The sequence below is a fragment of the Cnephaeus nilssonii genome (genome assembly GCF_951640355.1).
Source record: "Cnephaeus nilssonii genome assembly, chromosome: 17".
In the NCBI taxonomy this organism is placed as follows: domain Eukaryota; kingdom Metazoa; phylum Chordata; class Mammalia; order Chiroptera; family Vespertilionidae; genus Cnephaeus; species Cnephaeus nilssonii.
The window spans coordinates 29304222-29323285 of NC_137088.1; the positions used below are offsets into that span (position 1 = coordinate 29304222).

General features: G+C 41.6%; 1 protein-coding gene across 5 annotated transcripts in view; it reads right to left on the reverse strand.

Moving 5' to 3' along the window:
• The window catches only part of STAG1 (STAG1 cohesin complex component), a gene marked incomplete at its 3' end in the record, with an annotated part of 343841 nt that overhangs the window by 95454 nt on the left and 229323 nt on the right, over nucleotides 1–19064 (reverse strand). For all 5 annotated transcript variants that reach the window (XM_079794806.1, XM_079794805.1, XM_079794802.1 and 2 more), the window contains exons 10-11: nucleotides 14889–15012; nucleotides 491–589 (exon numbers count right to left, since the gene is read on the reverse strand). In XM_079794806.1, the coding sequence (XP_079650932.1) occupies nucleotides 491–589; nucleotides 14889–15012 (223 nt within the window). The remainder of the gene's footprint in view (nucleotides 1–490; nucleotides 590–14888; nucleotides 15013–19064) is intronic.

Genomic DNA, 19064 nt, shown 5'->3' on the forward strand with positions numbered 1-19064 from the left:
CAAATCATTCATGAGCAGAAAACAAGTTGGGACAGACCTAAGGAAATGTCTTTGGGAGGATATATGCAAGACTGAAGATAAATTAAAAGGAAAACTTTAATCTTGAAACAGTATTATCATAGTCCTACTCACAGAAAGGAGATATTAGGATAAATGTTCATAATCTAAATCTTTCTCATTGACTGGCATTCCCTAACATTGAGACAAATAAATGTTAACTTGCAAAATTAATATAATTATATAAAGGTGTAATAAAGAAAATCTTGTTTTAAGCAGGAGAGCCTTTTATCGGCGGCAATAAATAAGCATTCATGTGGTAATATATTTTGTACAGCAAATATTCACTCATCTATTTAATACAGATTTATCTAAAGAATATGCAGTAAAGGATATCAATTAAATACTTTTTATGGTAATGTAATTTGCTAAACTAGCTATAACTAGCATTTTTAAAATGAAAAAATTAAGTCTAAGCATTCTTGACGCTTACCTTGAATCGGTTTGTGAATAGCTCCAATTTGGGGAATAATTCTCTGTTAGTATATAGACTCTGTAGAGCTTTCAAACACTTTAACCTGACTTCTCCTTGCTATAGAAATACAAATAAAAACACAACAGAAGCCATCAATGGAGCCAAAAGGATTGAAAAGATTTTCTAGTCTTTATGAAGACAGAAGTAATTTTTAGCTTAACCATTCTATTTATTTCATATTGCAAAACAACATAGGGTAGAACTGAACAATTTTATAGTCTGTGTTTCACTTATATTTAATAAAAAATGCAATGAAAACCCCTTAGTTACTTGAGAGTAGCCTACACCCTTTTCAAACATTTACAAACTCTGATTCAACATGGAATATTATACTGTGGCACTTTGAGAGAATTTTTAACCTAGGATTTCAATTAGAGAAGGGCACCCTAATTTGTCCTTCATGTAACTACTGAATAATCCTATAGGAAAAACCTAATTTCATATTTAAGGGTCATCATTTATTAATTTAACAAATATTTATGGAATACCTTTTATATTCCATAAAGAGCAGTTAGTAAACAGATAAACAGCAGAATGTTTAAAACAGCAAAATAAAAGAATGAAGTGTTCTGGGGCTGCTATTTACTAGTACATTATCTATAACTAGAGGCTCGGTGCACAAATTCGTACATGGGTGGGGTCTGGCTGGCCTGCCCTGATGGGGGCCCATCAGAGCAGGGCCGGTGGGGGAGAGGGGCTGCAGAAGGTTGGCCGGCCGGCCCCGCCCCTGTTCGGGGTGTTGGGGACAGATTGGGGCCTGGATCAGGCTGGTTGGCTGCCACAGTGCGCGTCAAAGCCACCAGTCGTTCCGCCGTTCTGGTTGCTGGGCTTTTATATATGTATATATAAAGTTATTAACTTGGAGTAGATATTGGTGACCAAAGTGTGTTCAGAATCATCTAGAAATTTATCTCTTTCAAAGGATTCAAAGAAGATGGAAGTTTCTGTTTTTCAAAAAGGAAGCAATGTATTGTAACAATAGGTATCCAAGTTTTGGAATCAGACAAAACTAGATTTTATTTCCAATTCCATAGCTTATAAGCTACATAAGAGATAGCAAGTATATTAATCACTCTAATAGTTTTCTCATTTATGAAATGGTGATGCCAACTTTGTAAGACTGTTATAAGGATTAAATGCTGTGGTAGCCCTGGCTGGTGTCGCTTAGTGGTTAGAGTGTAGCCTGCATACTGAAGGGTTGCTGGTTGATTCCTGGTGAGGGCACATGCTCAGATTGCGGACTCAATTCTTGGTGGGAGGTGTGCAGGAGGCAGCTGATTGATGTTCCCCTCTCACATTGATATATCTCTGTCTTTCCCCTCCTCTCTCTAAAAAAAAAAAAAAAAAAAATCAATTAAAAAATATATAAAGAATATCTGGGTGGATGCAGCTGAGAACCTTGAACTCCAAGCTTCTCAGGAACTTGTGGGCCTGAAATTAAGGCTCAATTATCTCTTGTTAGAGGATAGTACGCCCCCCACCCCTGGCTAGATGGAAGCCTCAAGTGAAGTAAGTGCTGTTAAGAACAATGGTTGTAGCTCTCCTCATGATCTACAGCAACCTCCCCTTGTAGCCACCAGGCTAACATCTAATCTCAGCATGGCCCAAGTGGAAAGTAATATGTCTACGAAGGGAGGAGAAGGATTATCTATAATAATAAAAGCATATACGCAAATCGACCTAACGGCTGGAAAGACCATCCGGGCGACGTTCTGGATGAAGCCAGGGCTGCGAGGGCCGAGACAGCTGGGGCTGCAAGGGCCTACCCTTGCACGAATTTCGTGCATCGGGCCTCTAGTATGCTATAAGTGCTAAAGGAATGGGCCAATTTGAACAAGAACGAACTAGAAAAACATGGTATAGAGTAGTTGCTGAGGGTACTGGACCTGGGAGTAGGAATAAAAAACAGGAAAGTTTTTGGATCTGGGACAATCTCCCTTGACTCAGGATTTAAGGCTCTGTTAAGGGCTCCTGGAAATGGCCCAACATATTGCTGGATAGCTCTTGGAAAACGTAATGGTGCATATTAAATAAAACAGATGCTAGAATTGTGTGCCAGACAGTGAAAAAAGGAATTCAAAGACACAAGGAAGTAAGCATGCCAGATAGGACCTATTATATAAGCTCAGAAGACATACCAGTTGAGTCTGTTTCTAAGGAGGGCCTAGAGAATACTTTTTTTACCAAGGCAAAAAGGACAAGACTTGTGATAGAGGTACAGACATTACTGAGAAGCTCCACAATGGTTGTTTTATAGGCTAGGGCTGACAATAGGAGATTTTCAAACAGAATTTAGCTTCCAAGAGCCAAGAGATGATAAGATCACAGAACAGCATAGAACTATTAGATGCAAGGGGGGCATAATTCAGGGATGGGAAAAAGTAGGTTTATAGTTACAATACCAATAAATAATACAGCCAAAATATGGCATATTGTTCAACAAAAGTATGCTGGGGAAGAGGACTTTATTCTGTTAATTCAAGACTTTATGCAAGCAGCGGTGCTGATAACCACTCTATCAAAATTTAACAGTCTGTCTTCCCACTCAGGAAGACCTCCAGAGCTTGGAGGTTGACAGATTACCACAGATTAAACATGAAAGTTCCAGCTCTGGTTCCAGCAGTCCTTGATATTATCACTGTCACTGAAACAGTGGCAACCCAAATGGAAACTAGTACACTGTTACTGATCTGGCTAATCCCTTTTACTTGATCTCATTGGAGGATAAAGATCAGGACCAATTTGCATTCACAGAGACTGGTCTGCAACATATTTTTACTACTAGAGGCCCAGTGCACGAATTCATGCACTGGTGGGATATGGCTGGCCCACCCCAATGGGGCCCATTGGGCTGGGCTGGTTGGGGGGGAGGGGTCGCAGGTAATTGGTCAGCTTGCCCCATCCCTGATCAGGGTATTGGGGGCTGGCCAGGGGGAGAGGCCACAGGTGGTTGGCCAGCTGGCCCCACCCCTGATTGGGGGCCAACCAGGGCCTGGATCAGGTTGGTTGGCTGCCGCAGTGCGCGTCATAGCCACCGGTCGTTCTGGTCATTCCGCCATTCTGGTCACTGGACTTTTATATATATAGATAGTTCTGCAGGGATACCTAATTTCCTCTGCAATATACCACCAGTGGGTGGGGCTTGATCTTCAACAAGCCCAAGGCCCAACAGAAATTTTAGTCACTCATTACATTAATAACATCCTGATAGCAAGGCCAACCAAAAAACACGGTTACATTTTTTTTTTATATTTTATTGATTTTTTACAGAGAGGAAGGGAGAGGGATAGAGAGTTAGAAACATCGATGAGAGAGAGACATCGATCAGCTACCTCCTGCATACCCCCTACTGGGGATTGCCCGCAACCAAGGTACATGCCCTTGACCGGAATCGAACCTGGGACCTTTCAGTCCGCAGGCCGACGCTCTATCCACTGAGCCAAACCGGTTTCGGCACGGCTACATTTTGTACTTAATGACTGAAGGAATGATTAGCACCAATCCTATCTAATAAAAGAGCAATATGCAAATTGACTGTACCTCCACTACACCAACAAGCCACGCCAACCAGCCACGCCCACCAGCCAATCAGGAGTGAATATGTAAATAAACCCAACCAAGATCGCTGTGGCCACAGAGAGCAAGAGGGAGGCTTGGGTTTCCCTGGCGATGGAGGAAGCCAAGTTTTCTGCCTGCCCTTGCCGGCCTAAGACTCCACTCAAGGCTACAAAGTTTCAATGATAGAAGGTAAATAAATCCCAACAGAAATGGCGGCAGCCACGGAGCTGGAAAGAGCAGGAGGCTAGGGTTGCCCCCGGCGATGGAGGAAGCCAAGCTTTCCGCCTGCCCTGGCCAGCCTAGGCATCCACTTCAGGCTACAAAGTTTCAATTATAGAAGATAAATAAATCCCAAAAGAAATGGCTGCCGCCTTGGAGCAAGCAGGAGGCTTGGCTCCACGCCAGGCTACAAATTTTCAATTGTAGAAGATACCAGGGCCTCCGCTTGGGTCGCTGGGGGGCGTGGCCAGCCTGCAAACCACCACAGGCCCCTCGCCCAGGCCACCCCACACCCCAAGGGAACCCCCACCCTGATCCAGGACACCCTTCAGGGCAAACCAGCTGGCCCCCACCCATGCACCAGGCCTCTATCCTATCTAATAAAAGAGTAATATGCAGATTGACCATCACTCCAACACACAAGATGGCTGCCCCCATGTGGTCAAAGATCCTGCCCCCATGTGGTCATAAGATGGCCACCACAAGATGGCCAGCAGGGAAGGGCAGTTGGGAGGGACCAGGCCTGCAAGGGAGGGCAGTTGGGGGCGATCAAGCCTGCAGGGGAGGGCAGTTAGGGGTGACCAGGCCAGCAGAGGAGAGAAGTGGGGGTGACCGGGCCTGCAGGGAAGGGCAGTTGGGGGGCACCAGGCCTGGAGGGGAGGGCAATTAGGGGTGACGAGGCCTGCAGGGGAGGGCAGATAGGGGTGACCAGGCCTGCAGGAGACGGCAGTTAGGGGCAAACAGGCTGGCAGGGGAGCAGTTAGGCATTGATCAGACTGGCAGGGGAGTGGTTAGGGGGTGATCAGGCTGGCAGGCAGAAGAGGTTAGGGGAAATCAGGAAGGCAGGCAGGCGAGCAGTTGGGAGCCAGCAGTCCTGGATTGTGAGAGGGTACAGGCTGGGCTGAGGGACACCCCCCCTCCATGCACGAATTTCATGACCGGGCCTCTAGGTTGAATATAAATCCATATAAAGTCCAGGGCCTGGCACAGCAGGTGCAATTCCTAGAAGCCATTTGGCAGGGAGCCAAAAAAGTATTTCAGAGATGATCAAACAAAAACTGTAGGCCATGGGAGCTCCCACCAATAAAGAGGAGGCCCTAAATCAGTGATGGGCAACCTTTTGAGCTTGGTGTGTCAAACTTGGCCAAAAAACTGAGCATAACTCGGGTAGTGTGTCACTTTGAGGAAAAAACTAACTCCAAGACTCTAGTCGCAAATGTTTCATCCTCAGGAGCAGCAAATGTTTCATCCTCGGCATGCGGCCGCGTGTCATCAGAAATGGCTACACGTGTCAGTGCTGACACGCGTGTCATAGGTTCGCCATCACTGCCCTACGGCTAGTGGGTCTCTTTCTGTAATTAAAACAGCATGTATCTCACCTGGGTGCTCTCTTGGCCTCTTTAATCAAGGTGACCTGAAAAGCAGTTAGTTTTAAATGAGGGTCTTTGCAGTAGCAGGCCTTGGAAGCAGTTTAACAAACTGTGGCCCAAGCACAGCCATTGGGACCTTTAAACCTGTTCCTCTGATGGAACTGCGGGTTTCCATAACGGTCCCCTCCCCCCCCTAACCCCCGCCAAAAACTTCAGGAAAGTACCACTGGGGGTGCACTGGCTTCTTGGATTCTGGACCCACAAACTTCTATAAGCTGCTACCCAGTACATTTCTTTTGTATGACATTTCCTTGCTTGCTATTGGGCACTGGTGGAGATGGAGCACTTTATGGATGGAGTGCCACATATGATACTATAATCTGTACTGCCTATTCTCACGTGGGTTATTAGGAAGCCTACCAATAAAACTGGAAAGACTCAACAGTACTTGATCATAAAAGGGAAACAGAACATCTAAGATTGGGCCAGCCAGAATCTCAAGGGATCAGCTGGTTCCATAAGGAAAAAGCCACTTATTAGAAAGGCCCAAAGAATCCACAGGAAATGCTTTCACTTTTCCTGAGGCTACCTGGGGCCCAGGAGTCAAGGACATGTCTACTGAAAATATGGCATGGTTTACTGACAGCTCTGTGCAACTAAAGGCAGATGGGGTCTAATAAATGGCAGCTGTCATCAGGCCATCTTTTCACTGTGACCAGATGTGGACATTTCAACTAATGGGCCAAGCTCCAAAATGTGGTGATGGTGGTGCAGGCCACCCCTACCAACATGTCTTGATACATTTTCACCAACTCATGGCTGTTGCCAATGGCCCTGGTGAGGAGAACGGCAGCTAAAAGATTAAACAATTAAGGGTATCCTCCACAGGGGGAAAAAACTATGGTAGCACCTTACTGCCTAGGCAGAAAAAATATGTCATTCATGTAGATACTAATGGAAAATCCCTTAAAAACAACACATGCATGGAACTCTTGTAATTGTTGTCAATGTACTCAAGTCATCCAGAGAGGAGAATCAGGACACATTTAACCAAGGGTCTGGCAGATTTACATTGAACTTCTTACCTCCCAGCCCTGGGCACAGATGATGCCTCACTAAGCATTAACAGTACTCAGGCTATAATATTCCTATTCTGGTCATAATTTTGGGAAACCCCATGGACTTCACTCTGACTAAGGAACATCCTTCACTCTCCAAACAAGACAACAATGAGCACACTCTCATGGAATGTGAATTTTGCATGCACCCTATCACTTGCATGTCAATGGAGCCACTGTACAAATTAACAGCAACTAAACAAAAACAAAACAATTAAAGAAATGAACCAAGACATCCTGCTAACAGATCTGTGTACCCCATCAAACTAGGCCTGTATGGCTATTACTAAAGACAGCCATGGAAAACATGGTATTGCGGCACATGTTAGAAAATATTGAGCTTGGATGGGATGGGAGTGGAGTTGGCAGCTGTGTGTTTAGGCTGTGCCCCATGAAATCCCACTCTAAGTATACAAATCATTCTTTTCATTTTTCCTCTCGGAGTGTACATCTCAAGTAGCTTGCAGTTCCAGCTGCTACAGCACCCCAGACAGTGCTCCTTGACTCTAATCAAAATATGATATTCCTTTTGGGCACTTCTGTTTTATGGGATACTTAACTGGTGGATAAAATGAAGGAACACTGGTGTGCTAGGGTCCTTCTAGTGGTGCTAGGATCATTTGGCTCTTCTCATCAGTTGGATGCCACTTGGACATGTAGAGTTTATGCAAGATGTGACCTCCCTACATAGACTGGCCAAAAAGTCTGGGTTAAGCAACAAGAGCAGTGGGGGCCCACAGAGGTAGCATTAGGATTGGGACAGGCAGTCTGGGCTGCAATGTCCAGGCAGCCAGCTCCACAAGTAGTAGATGAGATATCCTGGCCTCAGGAGGTTCATGGAATGAGAGGGGTGTGGGAACATTCATCTTTCCTCTTTTCACTCCTATAGAAGTTTCTATTGTGATAAAACACCCTGACAAAAATCAGGATAGCTGTAGTGAGAGGAGACAAAAAATGCTACTCAGACCTCCCTCTAATTGTCAGGTGACCCTTTTGATACAGGTCCAGATGCAGTCATTCTCTGAAGTACCCTGCTTTAATATTACCTATAATGTGTCTATTACTGATCTATATATAGTGGCATTTCGAACCTGGAAGCTCTGGTTGTAACTTTTCTCTCTCTGCAACCATGTGGCAAAAGCAAGCTGAGATTGTATATGACTGATCTAGTCAGCATTATGAGAACAAGTCCCTGAAAGGTGTCACCTGCACCCCTCTGGGTTATATATTTTCTCTATGGACCCCCAAAACGGGCAACAAAATGTCAGCCTCCAGGGGAAGGATTTTGTTGCCCAAAGAGTTATAGGGCTCACAGTCTAAGTGAGCAACTTCACAGACGCTAGAAAGAACTAATTTTGCTAACACACCACAGAGTGGCTCACAATACCCTCCTGGGAAGATAAACTAACCCCTGGTTTCATCTTGTTGTCCAAATTCAAATACCAGGTATAGGTATAGAGGGGCTAGAAAAAATAGTGTACAACCTGTCCTTAACCATGGCAGAACAGCTAACACTGCCCAGCCATCCAAGACAAACAAGACTCACTAAAATTCACCAGTCAAGGTAGTGATGGGTAATCAAATAAATCTGCTGGTAGAACAAGGTGGTGTTTGTGTTATTGCCAGAATGTCTTGCTGCATATACTAGTACATTAACAATTCGAGGAACTTAAAAAACTGAGCTGGTAAATATCTATGCTTAGGTGGGATGGTTATCAGCTGTACAGTTTCAGCACCTCCCTCTCACTTTTTGACCTTTAGTCGTCTTAATCCAGGCATTTGGGGTGCTTGGCAAACACCATCTTCCAGGGAAGCCTCATCTTCCTCCTAGATCTGGTTCTCCCTTGTAAAGTGCTGCCTCCAAATGACAGAAAGGCTCTATAAGCAATCCATGTACATATACCGTAGGTTGTCCAGGGCCAGGTAGACACAACTCCACCTCCAAGTTTGAGGTGGGTGATGGTCCCGCAGGATTTGATATACTTTATCTGCCATTCAGTAGCTGAGCAGGAGTGGGGAGTGGAATGTTGACAGTCTTCTGCATGAAGTCTTTTGGCACCCCTCCCCCGCCACTCCCTGACTGCAAAATAGGCCTTGGGCCTGGAGCACTCTCTTATCAAGAGATAGAGTCCTCACAGCCCTTGCTGGATTTATCACCTTGTGTGGTAATACCTTTCGTTTCAGATTCAATATTTGTTCTTTTGTTCTGCTTAAGCCTGTGTGCCATATGGCATCTGGCCAACACTACTAATAAATCTGTCCCCTGAGGGAAGGCTGCCCTGAGTTGACTCCTGGGAGGGACAGTTGGCCATGGTGGACTGACACACACACTACTGAAGCTGATCTTGCTTTGCCCCTTCTCTATGTGAGTAAAGCACTGTTCCAGCCACTGCTTCACTGTGTTGTGTTTTCCTTGGCAGCCCCAATGTCAAGATGCAAAAGTGTTGGAATTTCTACTTCTGGTGACAGGCAACAGATGTCATTTACTTGACATATACAGAGCTAGAAAGGTTTTGGTGAACTTAAGAAAAACAGAATCTGAAATGATTCAAAACAAATAAGAGGACTAACTGAAAATAGATGCCACCCAAGCACTAAAAGATTTTGATATGGAAATCAAGCCTATGCAAGAAGGCAGCAGAAAAATTTTACACAAGTTAAAAATAAAAACAGTACAGAGCAGTACAGACAAAATGGAAAGGATAGAGAAAGGCAACCTAGTGTCATGAGCATAAATACAAAAAAAGATTAAGATATTTAGTCCAGAACACAGAGATTACTTTAGCTGTATATAAATTAGATTTATTTCATGCCAGATGAAATAGTCACAGAACTAAACAATTGGGTAGAAATTTAGATGAAAAGATAATCTCTAATAACTCATTTACTTGTTAGTGTCTTTCCACTGACTAAAACATATACTATAAAACTTACATTAACTGGCAATATTTAAAAGAAGTCTGTCTTATTTAGAGGGTAGGCTGGGTTATAACCTCAAAAATTATGAAATCAAGACAGAAGGGATATCAAACTATTACATTGTACACTTAAAACTAATACAATATTCTATGTCAATTTTATCTCAATAAAACTGGAAAAAATGCAACTGATATTTAAAATGTAATCTTAGCCCTAGCCGGTTTGGCTCAGTGGATAGAGCGTCGACCTGCGGACTGAAGGGTCTCGGGTTCGATTCCTGTCAAGGGCACATGCCGGGGTTGCGAGCTCGATCCCCCCCAGTAGGGGGCATGCAGGAGGCAGCCGATCCATGATTCTCTCTCATCCTTGATGTTTCTCTCTCTCTCTCCCTTCCTCTCTGAAATCAATAAAAATATATTTAATCTTAAAAAAAAAGACAGTCCCTACTGGGTAGCTCAGATTGTTAGAGCGTCATCCCCATATGCCAATGTTGCAGATTCAACCCCCAGTCAGGGCACATATAATAAAGAACTAATGAATGCATAAATAAGTGGAACAATAAATTGATGTTTCTCTCTCTCTCCCCCTTCCTCCTTTTTCTTTCTAAAATAATTAATTAATTAATTAATTAAACCTTGGCCAGTGTGGCTCAGTTGGTTGAGCGTCATCCCATGGACTGAGAGGCCTCCAGTTAGATTCCAGGTCAGCACACATGGTGGTCAAGGCATATGCTGGGGTTTCGGGCTGCATCCCCAGTAGGGGGCATGAAGGAGGCAGCCAATGGAAATTACTTTCTCTCCCTTCATCTCTAAAAAAAACTCACAAAAACATATTTTTTAAAAAAGGACAAGTTTTATTAGCTCATTTGAAAAGGCACAGGATGAGTCTGAATGCAGAAGCCATATTGTACAGAATGAGCAGTTTCAACCATACTAAAAGTAGAGAAGCAAATGACTATACTCCTCACAGGAAAAAAATAAAAAGGACAAGGAGATTAAAGTGGGAATGCTAAAAAAGTAAAGTTTAGAAGGCATTATTTAATACTAACCCCAAGTCTAAATAATGTAATTGGAAATTGTAGGAGATTATAAAGTCATTCTACTAAAAACAGTACTCCTTACGTGATTTTATCAACACCATACAAGAGAAACCCACCTTTTCCTCAACACCATACAAGAGAAACCCACCTTTTCCTTTATCTGGACAGAGGATTTCTACAAACAAATGCAGTTTACTGATTTTAAAATGATAGTTTTTTGTCTTTTGATAAATCATATCAAATCAGTATTATTCCCAGAATCTGTGGTCACACATAAATTCTGTTAAAACTGGTGATTGTTATTTAAATTCAGTAGGATACTTTTTAAGGGAGGTGGGGGAGAAGGAAAACTGGTATGACAGTGGTGGGGAATAAAATACAGGACTTTAGACAAAGAAAACACAGAATCAAGCTTGGAATTTATTAGTGAAGAGAAAAGCAATTGCTAGGGAAGATAAATATTCAGGAAAAAAAATCACTATGTGCTAACAAAATTTTCCTTCAAATGAGGTAGGGGAAAAGGACCCCTTTTAATCACCCATTAAAAATTAGCAATTCTGAAGCTGAGAAATCAACTTGTGAGGATCTTCATATACTGAACTCTCTCTTACAGCAAAAACAGCCTGCAAAACTTCCTTGGGACCTTATATTATTATAATTTATATAATTTTGTGGTTTTCAAAATATCTTTGATAATACTTACTACATGTAATTTAAAAAATAAATCACTGGGGAGAACCAAGATGGTGGTGTAGGTAAATGCCAGTACTCACTGCCTCCCACAACCACATAAAAATTACAAGTAAAATACAGAACAACCATCATTCAGAACCGCCTGAAATCTGGCTGACTGGAAGTCCTACAACTACAGAAGTAAGGAAGAAAACACACTGAGATTGGTAGGAGGGGTGGAATGTTTTGAACTGGGTGTTTTTTAATTGGGCGGTATATCTCCAAGGCCTCCCGGGAGAAGCAGGGGGTCCCAGCCTTACACCAGGCCAGGGTTCCAGAGCAGGGAAGAGAAATCCCCGTAACTTGGGGCTGTAAAAACCAGTGGGGATTGTGGCTGAGTGAAATGGAAGCTGCTGAAGTCCCTTGCTGACTCTGGGGAAGACAGCTGTCATGTGATGAGTTGCCTTATGGAGAGACCTGCTTGGCAAGGAAAGGAAGTTTGCCAACAGCTAGCAAGGACCTGAGGCAGAATCTGACCCTTTCAAGCTTGGAAATGACTGCAAACCCTAGCCAACACCTTGACTGTAGACTTGTCACAAACCCCGAGGCAGGGTCACACAGCTAAGCTGTGTCCACATTCCTAATCAACAATGTCAGAAAATAAATGTTTGTTGTTGTTGTTGAAATTCTCTACAAGTTGATAATAGTAAGATAGAAAGAGGCTTACTATATTACCAAATTTGCCTTAAAAATCTAAGAATATAATTGCATTAAAAATAAAATATCTTCCAATAGCTGTGATAACTTTTAACAATTCAAATAATCTATAATAATAAAAGCGTAATATGCAAATTGACCAAACAGCAGAACGACTGTCCGGATGACCATGCTATGACACGCACTGGTGCCAGGCCAGCCAAGGTGGGTGTGATGCATTTGGTTGGGGGGCCCCACCATCACCCCATGATAGATGGGGGGGAGGGGGCTCTGCGATCGATCATACCAAAGAGGGAGGCCCAGGCTACCGGGTGATCAATCAGGGGTGGGAGGTTGGGGGGGGGGGGTATGGCGCTCCACGATCGCCCCAAAGAGGGAGGCCCAGGCCACCCTCTGCACGGTGATCGATTGCGGAGCTCCAGCCGGGTGGAAGGGGCCTCCCTCTGCGGGGCAATCGATCTGGGCCCGCAATCAATCACCCCACAGAGGGAGGCGCAGGCCGGCCAAGCGATCACACCCCACGCCTGTCACCTGCCGAGGGAGGCGACCGGTGGCAGGGAAAGGGAGGCAGCGCTGCACAGATGGCAAGCAGTGGCAATGGCGGGGGTGGGGCCAGCTGCCAGCAGCCAGGGGAAGGAAAGCCCTGATAGGCCCTGATTGCAGGCCAGGCCTAGGGACCCTAGCCGAGGGGTCCCGGATTGCGAGAGGGCTCAGGCTGGGCTGAGGGACACCCTCCCCCCACTACTGTGCACAAATTTCGTACACTGGGCCTCTAGTGGAATATAACTTGGTAGGCAGTTAGACACACATGAGCAGATAGGCCAGGTACAGAAAGTCACCAGGGTGGAAAGCCCTAGGGGCCTACCAACAGGCAACACTGGGAAAACAAGGACCTCACCCCCAGGGTAACCTTTCTTCCTCTAGAATATTGCTGGTGATGCAGTTTAGACCACATGACCTTTCATATTGTTCGTCATGTGGTTGGGACACTCCCCTTTCCTCCCCCCCCCCCCCCCCCACATGTGGCTATTCACACAGTAGACCACCCTGGAGGAGAAACAAGGGCCAGAGTGGCCTCACATGAATCCCATTTAAACCCTTGCACACCCACTCCCTTAAGCATTAACCCACCCTCCTAGGGATAACATTTAAGCCGCAGTTGTGTTTGAGTTCCAGGCCCCAAAAAGCAGCAAAACCAGACAAGTGACACCATGGCTGACATCAGGACCAGATGCATGGACTAATAACCCCTTGCCCTGGCACTGACCAATCAGTAGAGACCACCACCCTGAAAGAAAACACCTGGAAAGCTGATGAATATTCTATTGGGATCCTTCCCTAAGACCTCCAGATAAATAACCTCAAGACAGAGGATCAAGGCTCTCCCTCCAGGGAGAACACCCAGCCTCCCCAGTTCCCTCTCCCCCCTCCCCAGGTGTTTTACCTTTATCTTTCTCTCTCCTAAGCTGCAAGGGCCCTTCTTTTGTCTCTGTAACTTGTTTCCTGAGCCCATTTCTTTATACCGCTCACTTCTTGTACCTCTGTGACTTTCTAAATAAACTTTCTCTTGCCCTGGCTGATGTGGCTTAGTTGGTTGGAACGTTGTTGACCTTATTCACCTAAAAGGTTGCGGATTGGACTCCCTGTCAGGGCATATACCTAGGTTGTAGAGGCACACATGGGAGGCAAGCAATCGCGTTTCTCTCTTACATCGATGTCTGTGTCTGTCTGTCTGTCGGTCTCTCTCCCTTTCCCTCTCTCTAAAATCAGTAAAACACATCTGCTCAGGTAATGATTAAAAAAAATATATGAAATAAACTTTCTCTTATAGTTTGAATCTTGGCTGGAACTCTTTCTTAGCCAGAACTCAAGTACTGAGGTTGCTGAACTGAGGTCTGGTCTGACTCCATCAGTCTAACACCTGGTGCCGTTATCACTGCAGCATAACAATTTAAAGTAAATGGCATTTCTATATTTGTGAACATCTGGTAATTCGAGTTATAGAAAATCCAGTAATTCGTTATAAAAATTCTAATAATTTATCACCCTTACTTGATTATTTTGAAGATTACTTAATAATGGGGGGTTCCTTCTAAAGTCAGAGCCTTTTCTAATAGATATACATTTTCAGATCAAATATCCTAGAATCCAAAAAAATTTATTCAACTCTGAGAAAACACTCCACTGTGACATGAGCCTAAAAAATTTAAAACCGGAAAGCTTATTTAGTTCTTACATTTTAAGGAAAACAAGGAATTTCTTTTGATTCCAAATTAGAAAAAGATTATAATTAGCTTCTTGGGATAATATATTCTCTTAAAATTTTATATGTAACAGATTGTCAAATTAAAAACATACACATATTTATTGATTTCAGAGAGGAAGGGTGAGAGAGAGATAGAAACAATGATGAGAGAGAAACACTGATCGGCTGCCACCGGGGATTGAGCATGCAACCCCTGCAACCTGGGCATGTGCCCTGACCTGGAATTGAACCATGACCTCCTGGTTCATAGGTAGATCGTCAATAACTGAGCCACACCAGCCGGGCTCAATTTTGGTTTTAGACAGCATTACAACTAATTAAGAAGGGTTTTCATACATGGGCTGATGTCTCAAATTTTATCATAGCCATGAAGTGAATAGTTATTTTGCTGTATCATCTTAGATTTCCACACTATTATAAATATTGCCAGTAATAAGACAAGCATACCTTCTATCAAAGCCCTGTCAGAGTAACTTACCCTGTCATGAAGAGTCCAACCAACATATTTTAGGTAACTGTCATTTAGGAAGGCATCACTATACATTTTCATCCATACTCCAATTTCTTCAATACAAATGGCTCTAATCTCAGCAATAGCATCACTAGAGAAGGAAAAAAGAAACAAAAACCTGAATAATATGAAAAGCCAGAACATACTCCGTACTCATTTTCAGAAAGCAATAAATATTAACATTATTCATAGTATTGTATTTAACATCTGCAGGCCTCCAACTTGAGTATCTTCTATTCTTTAATATGGCTCCTGTAGAATAAAAACTACCAATACCAAACTAAAAAATAATGCTTCTGGAAATCATCTTATTTTAGTTCATGTATCCACTGAACTAGGCACTTGGAGTTTTCTGAAAGCCTCACAACTATTATGAAATCAACAAACATGTTAAAATCTTCTGAGGAAATCAGAGTACCAACATCCAAATACAGAATAATGTAGAACTAAAAAATTGTTGCTCTAAATAGCTGTTAATCTTTCTAAACTGGCACACATGTAATAAAATAAATGAAAGTGATTTTTATGACAAAGACACAAACTAATATATCTAAGAGGCAAAATTGCAGAAGCAAATATTATTTGAAAACGTATGCTATTTTGCAAAACCCAAAACCTTAATGTAATTGCACAGGACAGGATTTACATTTAGTCACAATGGAAACATTGGTGACTACACTTTGAAGTGGTGGTGGAACCAACCCCAAAAGTCAGGTTTCTAGGTTCCATGCCCAGATGGCTTCACCTCACTATAAGCATCCAATATAATATCCTGAAATCTTCCTCCCCTCAAATCTGTGAATCATGAGCAAATACAATGTTCATATATTTACCTAATCTTTCAACAGGTTATTAGCTCTGGCTAAAAACAAAAAAAAAAAAACAACAAAAAAAAATCATACTAAACACAATAAAGTGAATCTCAACTTTCTTTTGTAGATTGATCGTCAAAGTTTCTGATTTATCATGTAACTTAAAAATTTAAGATAAGTTTAAATTATCCAATTAACATAAACCAATCATCTATTAATTATTTAATTTGGCAATAATTTACCTGAAGTTTTAATATTAACCGAGGAGTTTTTCTTAGTTGCTGTTTTTGTGACAAAATGGGTGTTGGCATTCTAATATTTCATTCTTTGCTCTAATTAATCTCAGTTACTTCTAAGTCCCTGTCATTCCTTAAAAATAAAAATGTGAGAAACTTTCAAAGCTACACTACTAATCACAATCTTTAGTTTTCCTGTATTATTTGTTGTTGTTAATACCTTTTCTTCATGGAGAGATTCTATAGCATAGAGGCTAATGGTACAGGCTCTGCAGCATGACATCCTGAGTTCAAATCCTGGCTCTGCTATTTACTAGCTGTGTGGCTTTAGGTAAGTTACATCCTCTTTCTTAGATTTCATCATCTGTAAAATAGGGATAATAACTGTACTTGGAGCTCACAGAGTTATTGTGAGAATTAAATCACTAATAAAAGTAACACTTAAAAACTGTGCCTGGCACCTACTAAACCTTCCATAACTGTTTACTATTATAATTTTTTAAGTGCCATCAACCTAGTCATTTATAGACAACTGAAGGCCTGGTGCATGAACTTGTACATGGGTGGGGTCCGGTGGGCCCACCCTGATTGGGGTGGACAGGGGCAATAGGGGGCGGTGCCAGCTGGGGGAGGGGCCGTGGGCAGTTGGTGGGCTGGCCCCGCCCCCTGGTCAAACTTCTGGTCAAGGGGACAATTTGCATATTAGCCTTTTATTATATAGACAATAGTGTATAAAAAGTAGCAAAATGTACAATTGCAAAATGATGTTCCTAAACCATTATAATACTGAACATAAATGGCTCAAGGACATTTATTATTTTCGAAATATGAAAAATTTCAGATATAAAAGTTATAGAGACAATAAAAATATTTCAACTGTAGTATTTTAGTTCTTAAATTAGCTCAATGCTTACTATATACCTCTTACTGATGCAATTCCCTCCCCAAGAATAAATTACTATTCTTGATTCAATGACTATCATTCCCATTTGTATCTTCATGCTTTAACTTTTTATGTACTGTTTTATGTATTTGAAACTTTACATAATTAATATCCTATAGATACCCTCTCCAATTTGCTTTTTCAAAAATTGGACAGGTTTTTTTTGTGTTTTTTTTTTTAATCCTCACCTGAGGATGTATTTTAGAGGAAGGGAGAGAGAGAGAGAAACATCGATTGGTTGTCTCCCAACCAGGGATCGAATCCACAACCTAGGTATGTGCCCTGACTGAGAATTGAATCTGCAACCTTTTGGTGTATGGGACAATGCTCCAACCAACAAAGACACCCAATCAGGGCCAAACTATGTTTTGACATACATACTGATTCACATAGCTCCAGCTCCAATATATTAATTTTAACTAACGTTTAGTGACCCTTTCTACAAATATTTTATAAGTTATTTACACATTCTCTCACTGACACACATCTAAGTTGTTTCTAAGTTTTTGCTTTATTAACAATGAATGCCATGAATATTCTTAGTCTCCTGTGTACATGTGTGAGTTTCCCTAGAGTAGTGTTTCTCAAGCAGTGCATCACTACCTATGGGCACATTATGAAATAAACTGAGTGGTAACAAAAATATAAAAGTATTTAGGATAGAAAATATTAAAACAATTCACATGTGGCAAGGCACTAAATTTTTTTTTCGTGGAAGACTGTGTACATGATGTAGGACATGGTCAACTAAGTCTGTAAGGCACTGTTTTTATAGTACCTGAGAAGTGAAATTGCTAGGGGAGAAAGAGTACACATTTTCAGTTTTATTAGTATTAACCAATTTCTTCATAAATCAATGCTTCACACATCCTTGTCTATCACTTGGTATTGTTCTACTATTTAATATAAATTTCCATTTTTGTAAAGTGCAAATTGATGTACTTTGTCTTCTACTGGCTGTCCAAATAAAAACAACAACAACAAAATAACAGCAGCAAAAATAAAACAGCCCCCCTCCGAAAAACAAAATACAACCTTTAAACACCCAAATCACAACATTTTATTAGCTTTCTCAGTCCTATTCAGCAGCCATCACCCAGAGATCCACTGGACTTATTCTCTGCTGTACTCTATTACCTTTAAAAAATTAATTCTAGACAAACAACAAAAAAACCAAGACACAAAAAACTAGGCTACTCTTTTTATCACACAATTTCAGAAGCTCAGACTGAGAACAAGATAAATAGGTATGGCACACTAATTAAAACTATAGTGACGACTAAGCATGGTAGCTTCACATATACATAGCTCATTCATTACCACTGGCATTACCATTACCAATGATATTGAGATTATAGGTGGTTAATTCCTAAGGCTAGAGAATGTAAAGGTTTAGCTTTATTTCAGTAGGAAAACCTTTTTCATAATATTTTTTATAACCATCTCTAAGTCTAATTTCTAATACCTTTTTATCTTGCCTACTAGATTTCTGAAAAGCCTTGGAACATGGCTCTTTTCTGTATGCACCACCAACATTTTAACAGCTTTCTTGACCTCTAGGAACTAACATTCTATTTAAGTAGATGAAGTATAAGTAAAACCAAAGTGTATTTCTAAATATTCCCTGACTTAATTATAGTATAACTTTTGATAGTACATATATTTTTTTCTCATGCAGATAAGTCCTCCAATCCTTGGTCTTCATATAAAATTTATTTTTAGCAACTTAATCTTCATTTCCAGTGGCCTCGCTCCATTCAGAAAGGTATTGTTTAGCTGCAGATATCTGGGAGTTTCCAAAGCAAAGATTAAAGTAGGGAGCAAAAAAGTAAGACAAGATGGAAGGTTTAAGACAATCATAATAAAGATTAATTTTCATAGCATTCTGGTATTGAAGACTTGAAATTAATAATTAAAAACAAAGTCTGGATACACTTTACTTAAAAATTCAAAGAAGTAAAACTAAAAAAAACAAAACAAAAACAAAAACAAAGAAATAAAACTAACTAGAAAAGAATAATTCTGGGGCAAAATCTTTTGCTGTTCATGCTATCCTATCTAATAAAAGAGTAATATGCAAATCAGCACTCTGCTACACTCACAAGCCACACCCACCAGCCAATCAGAGTGAGTATGCAAATTAAACTGAAAC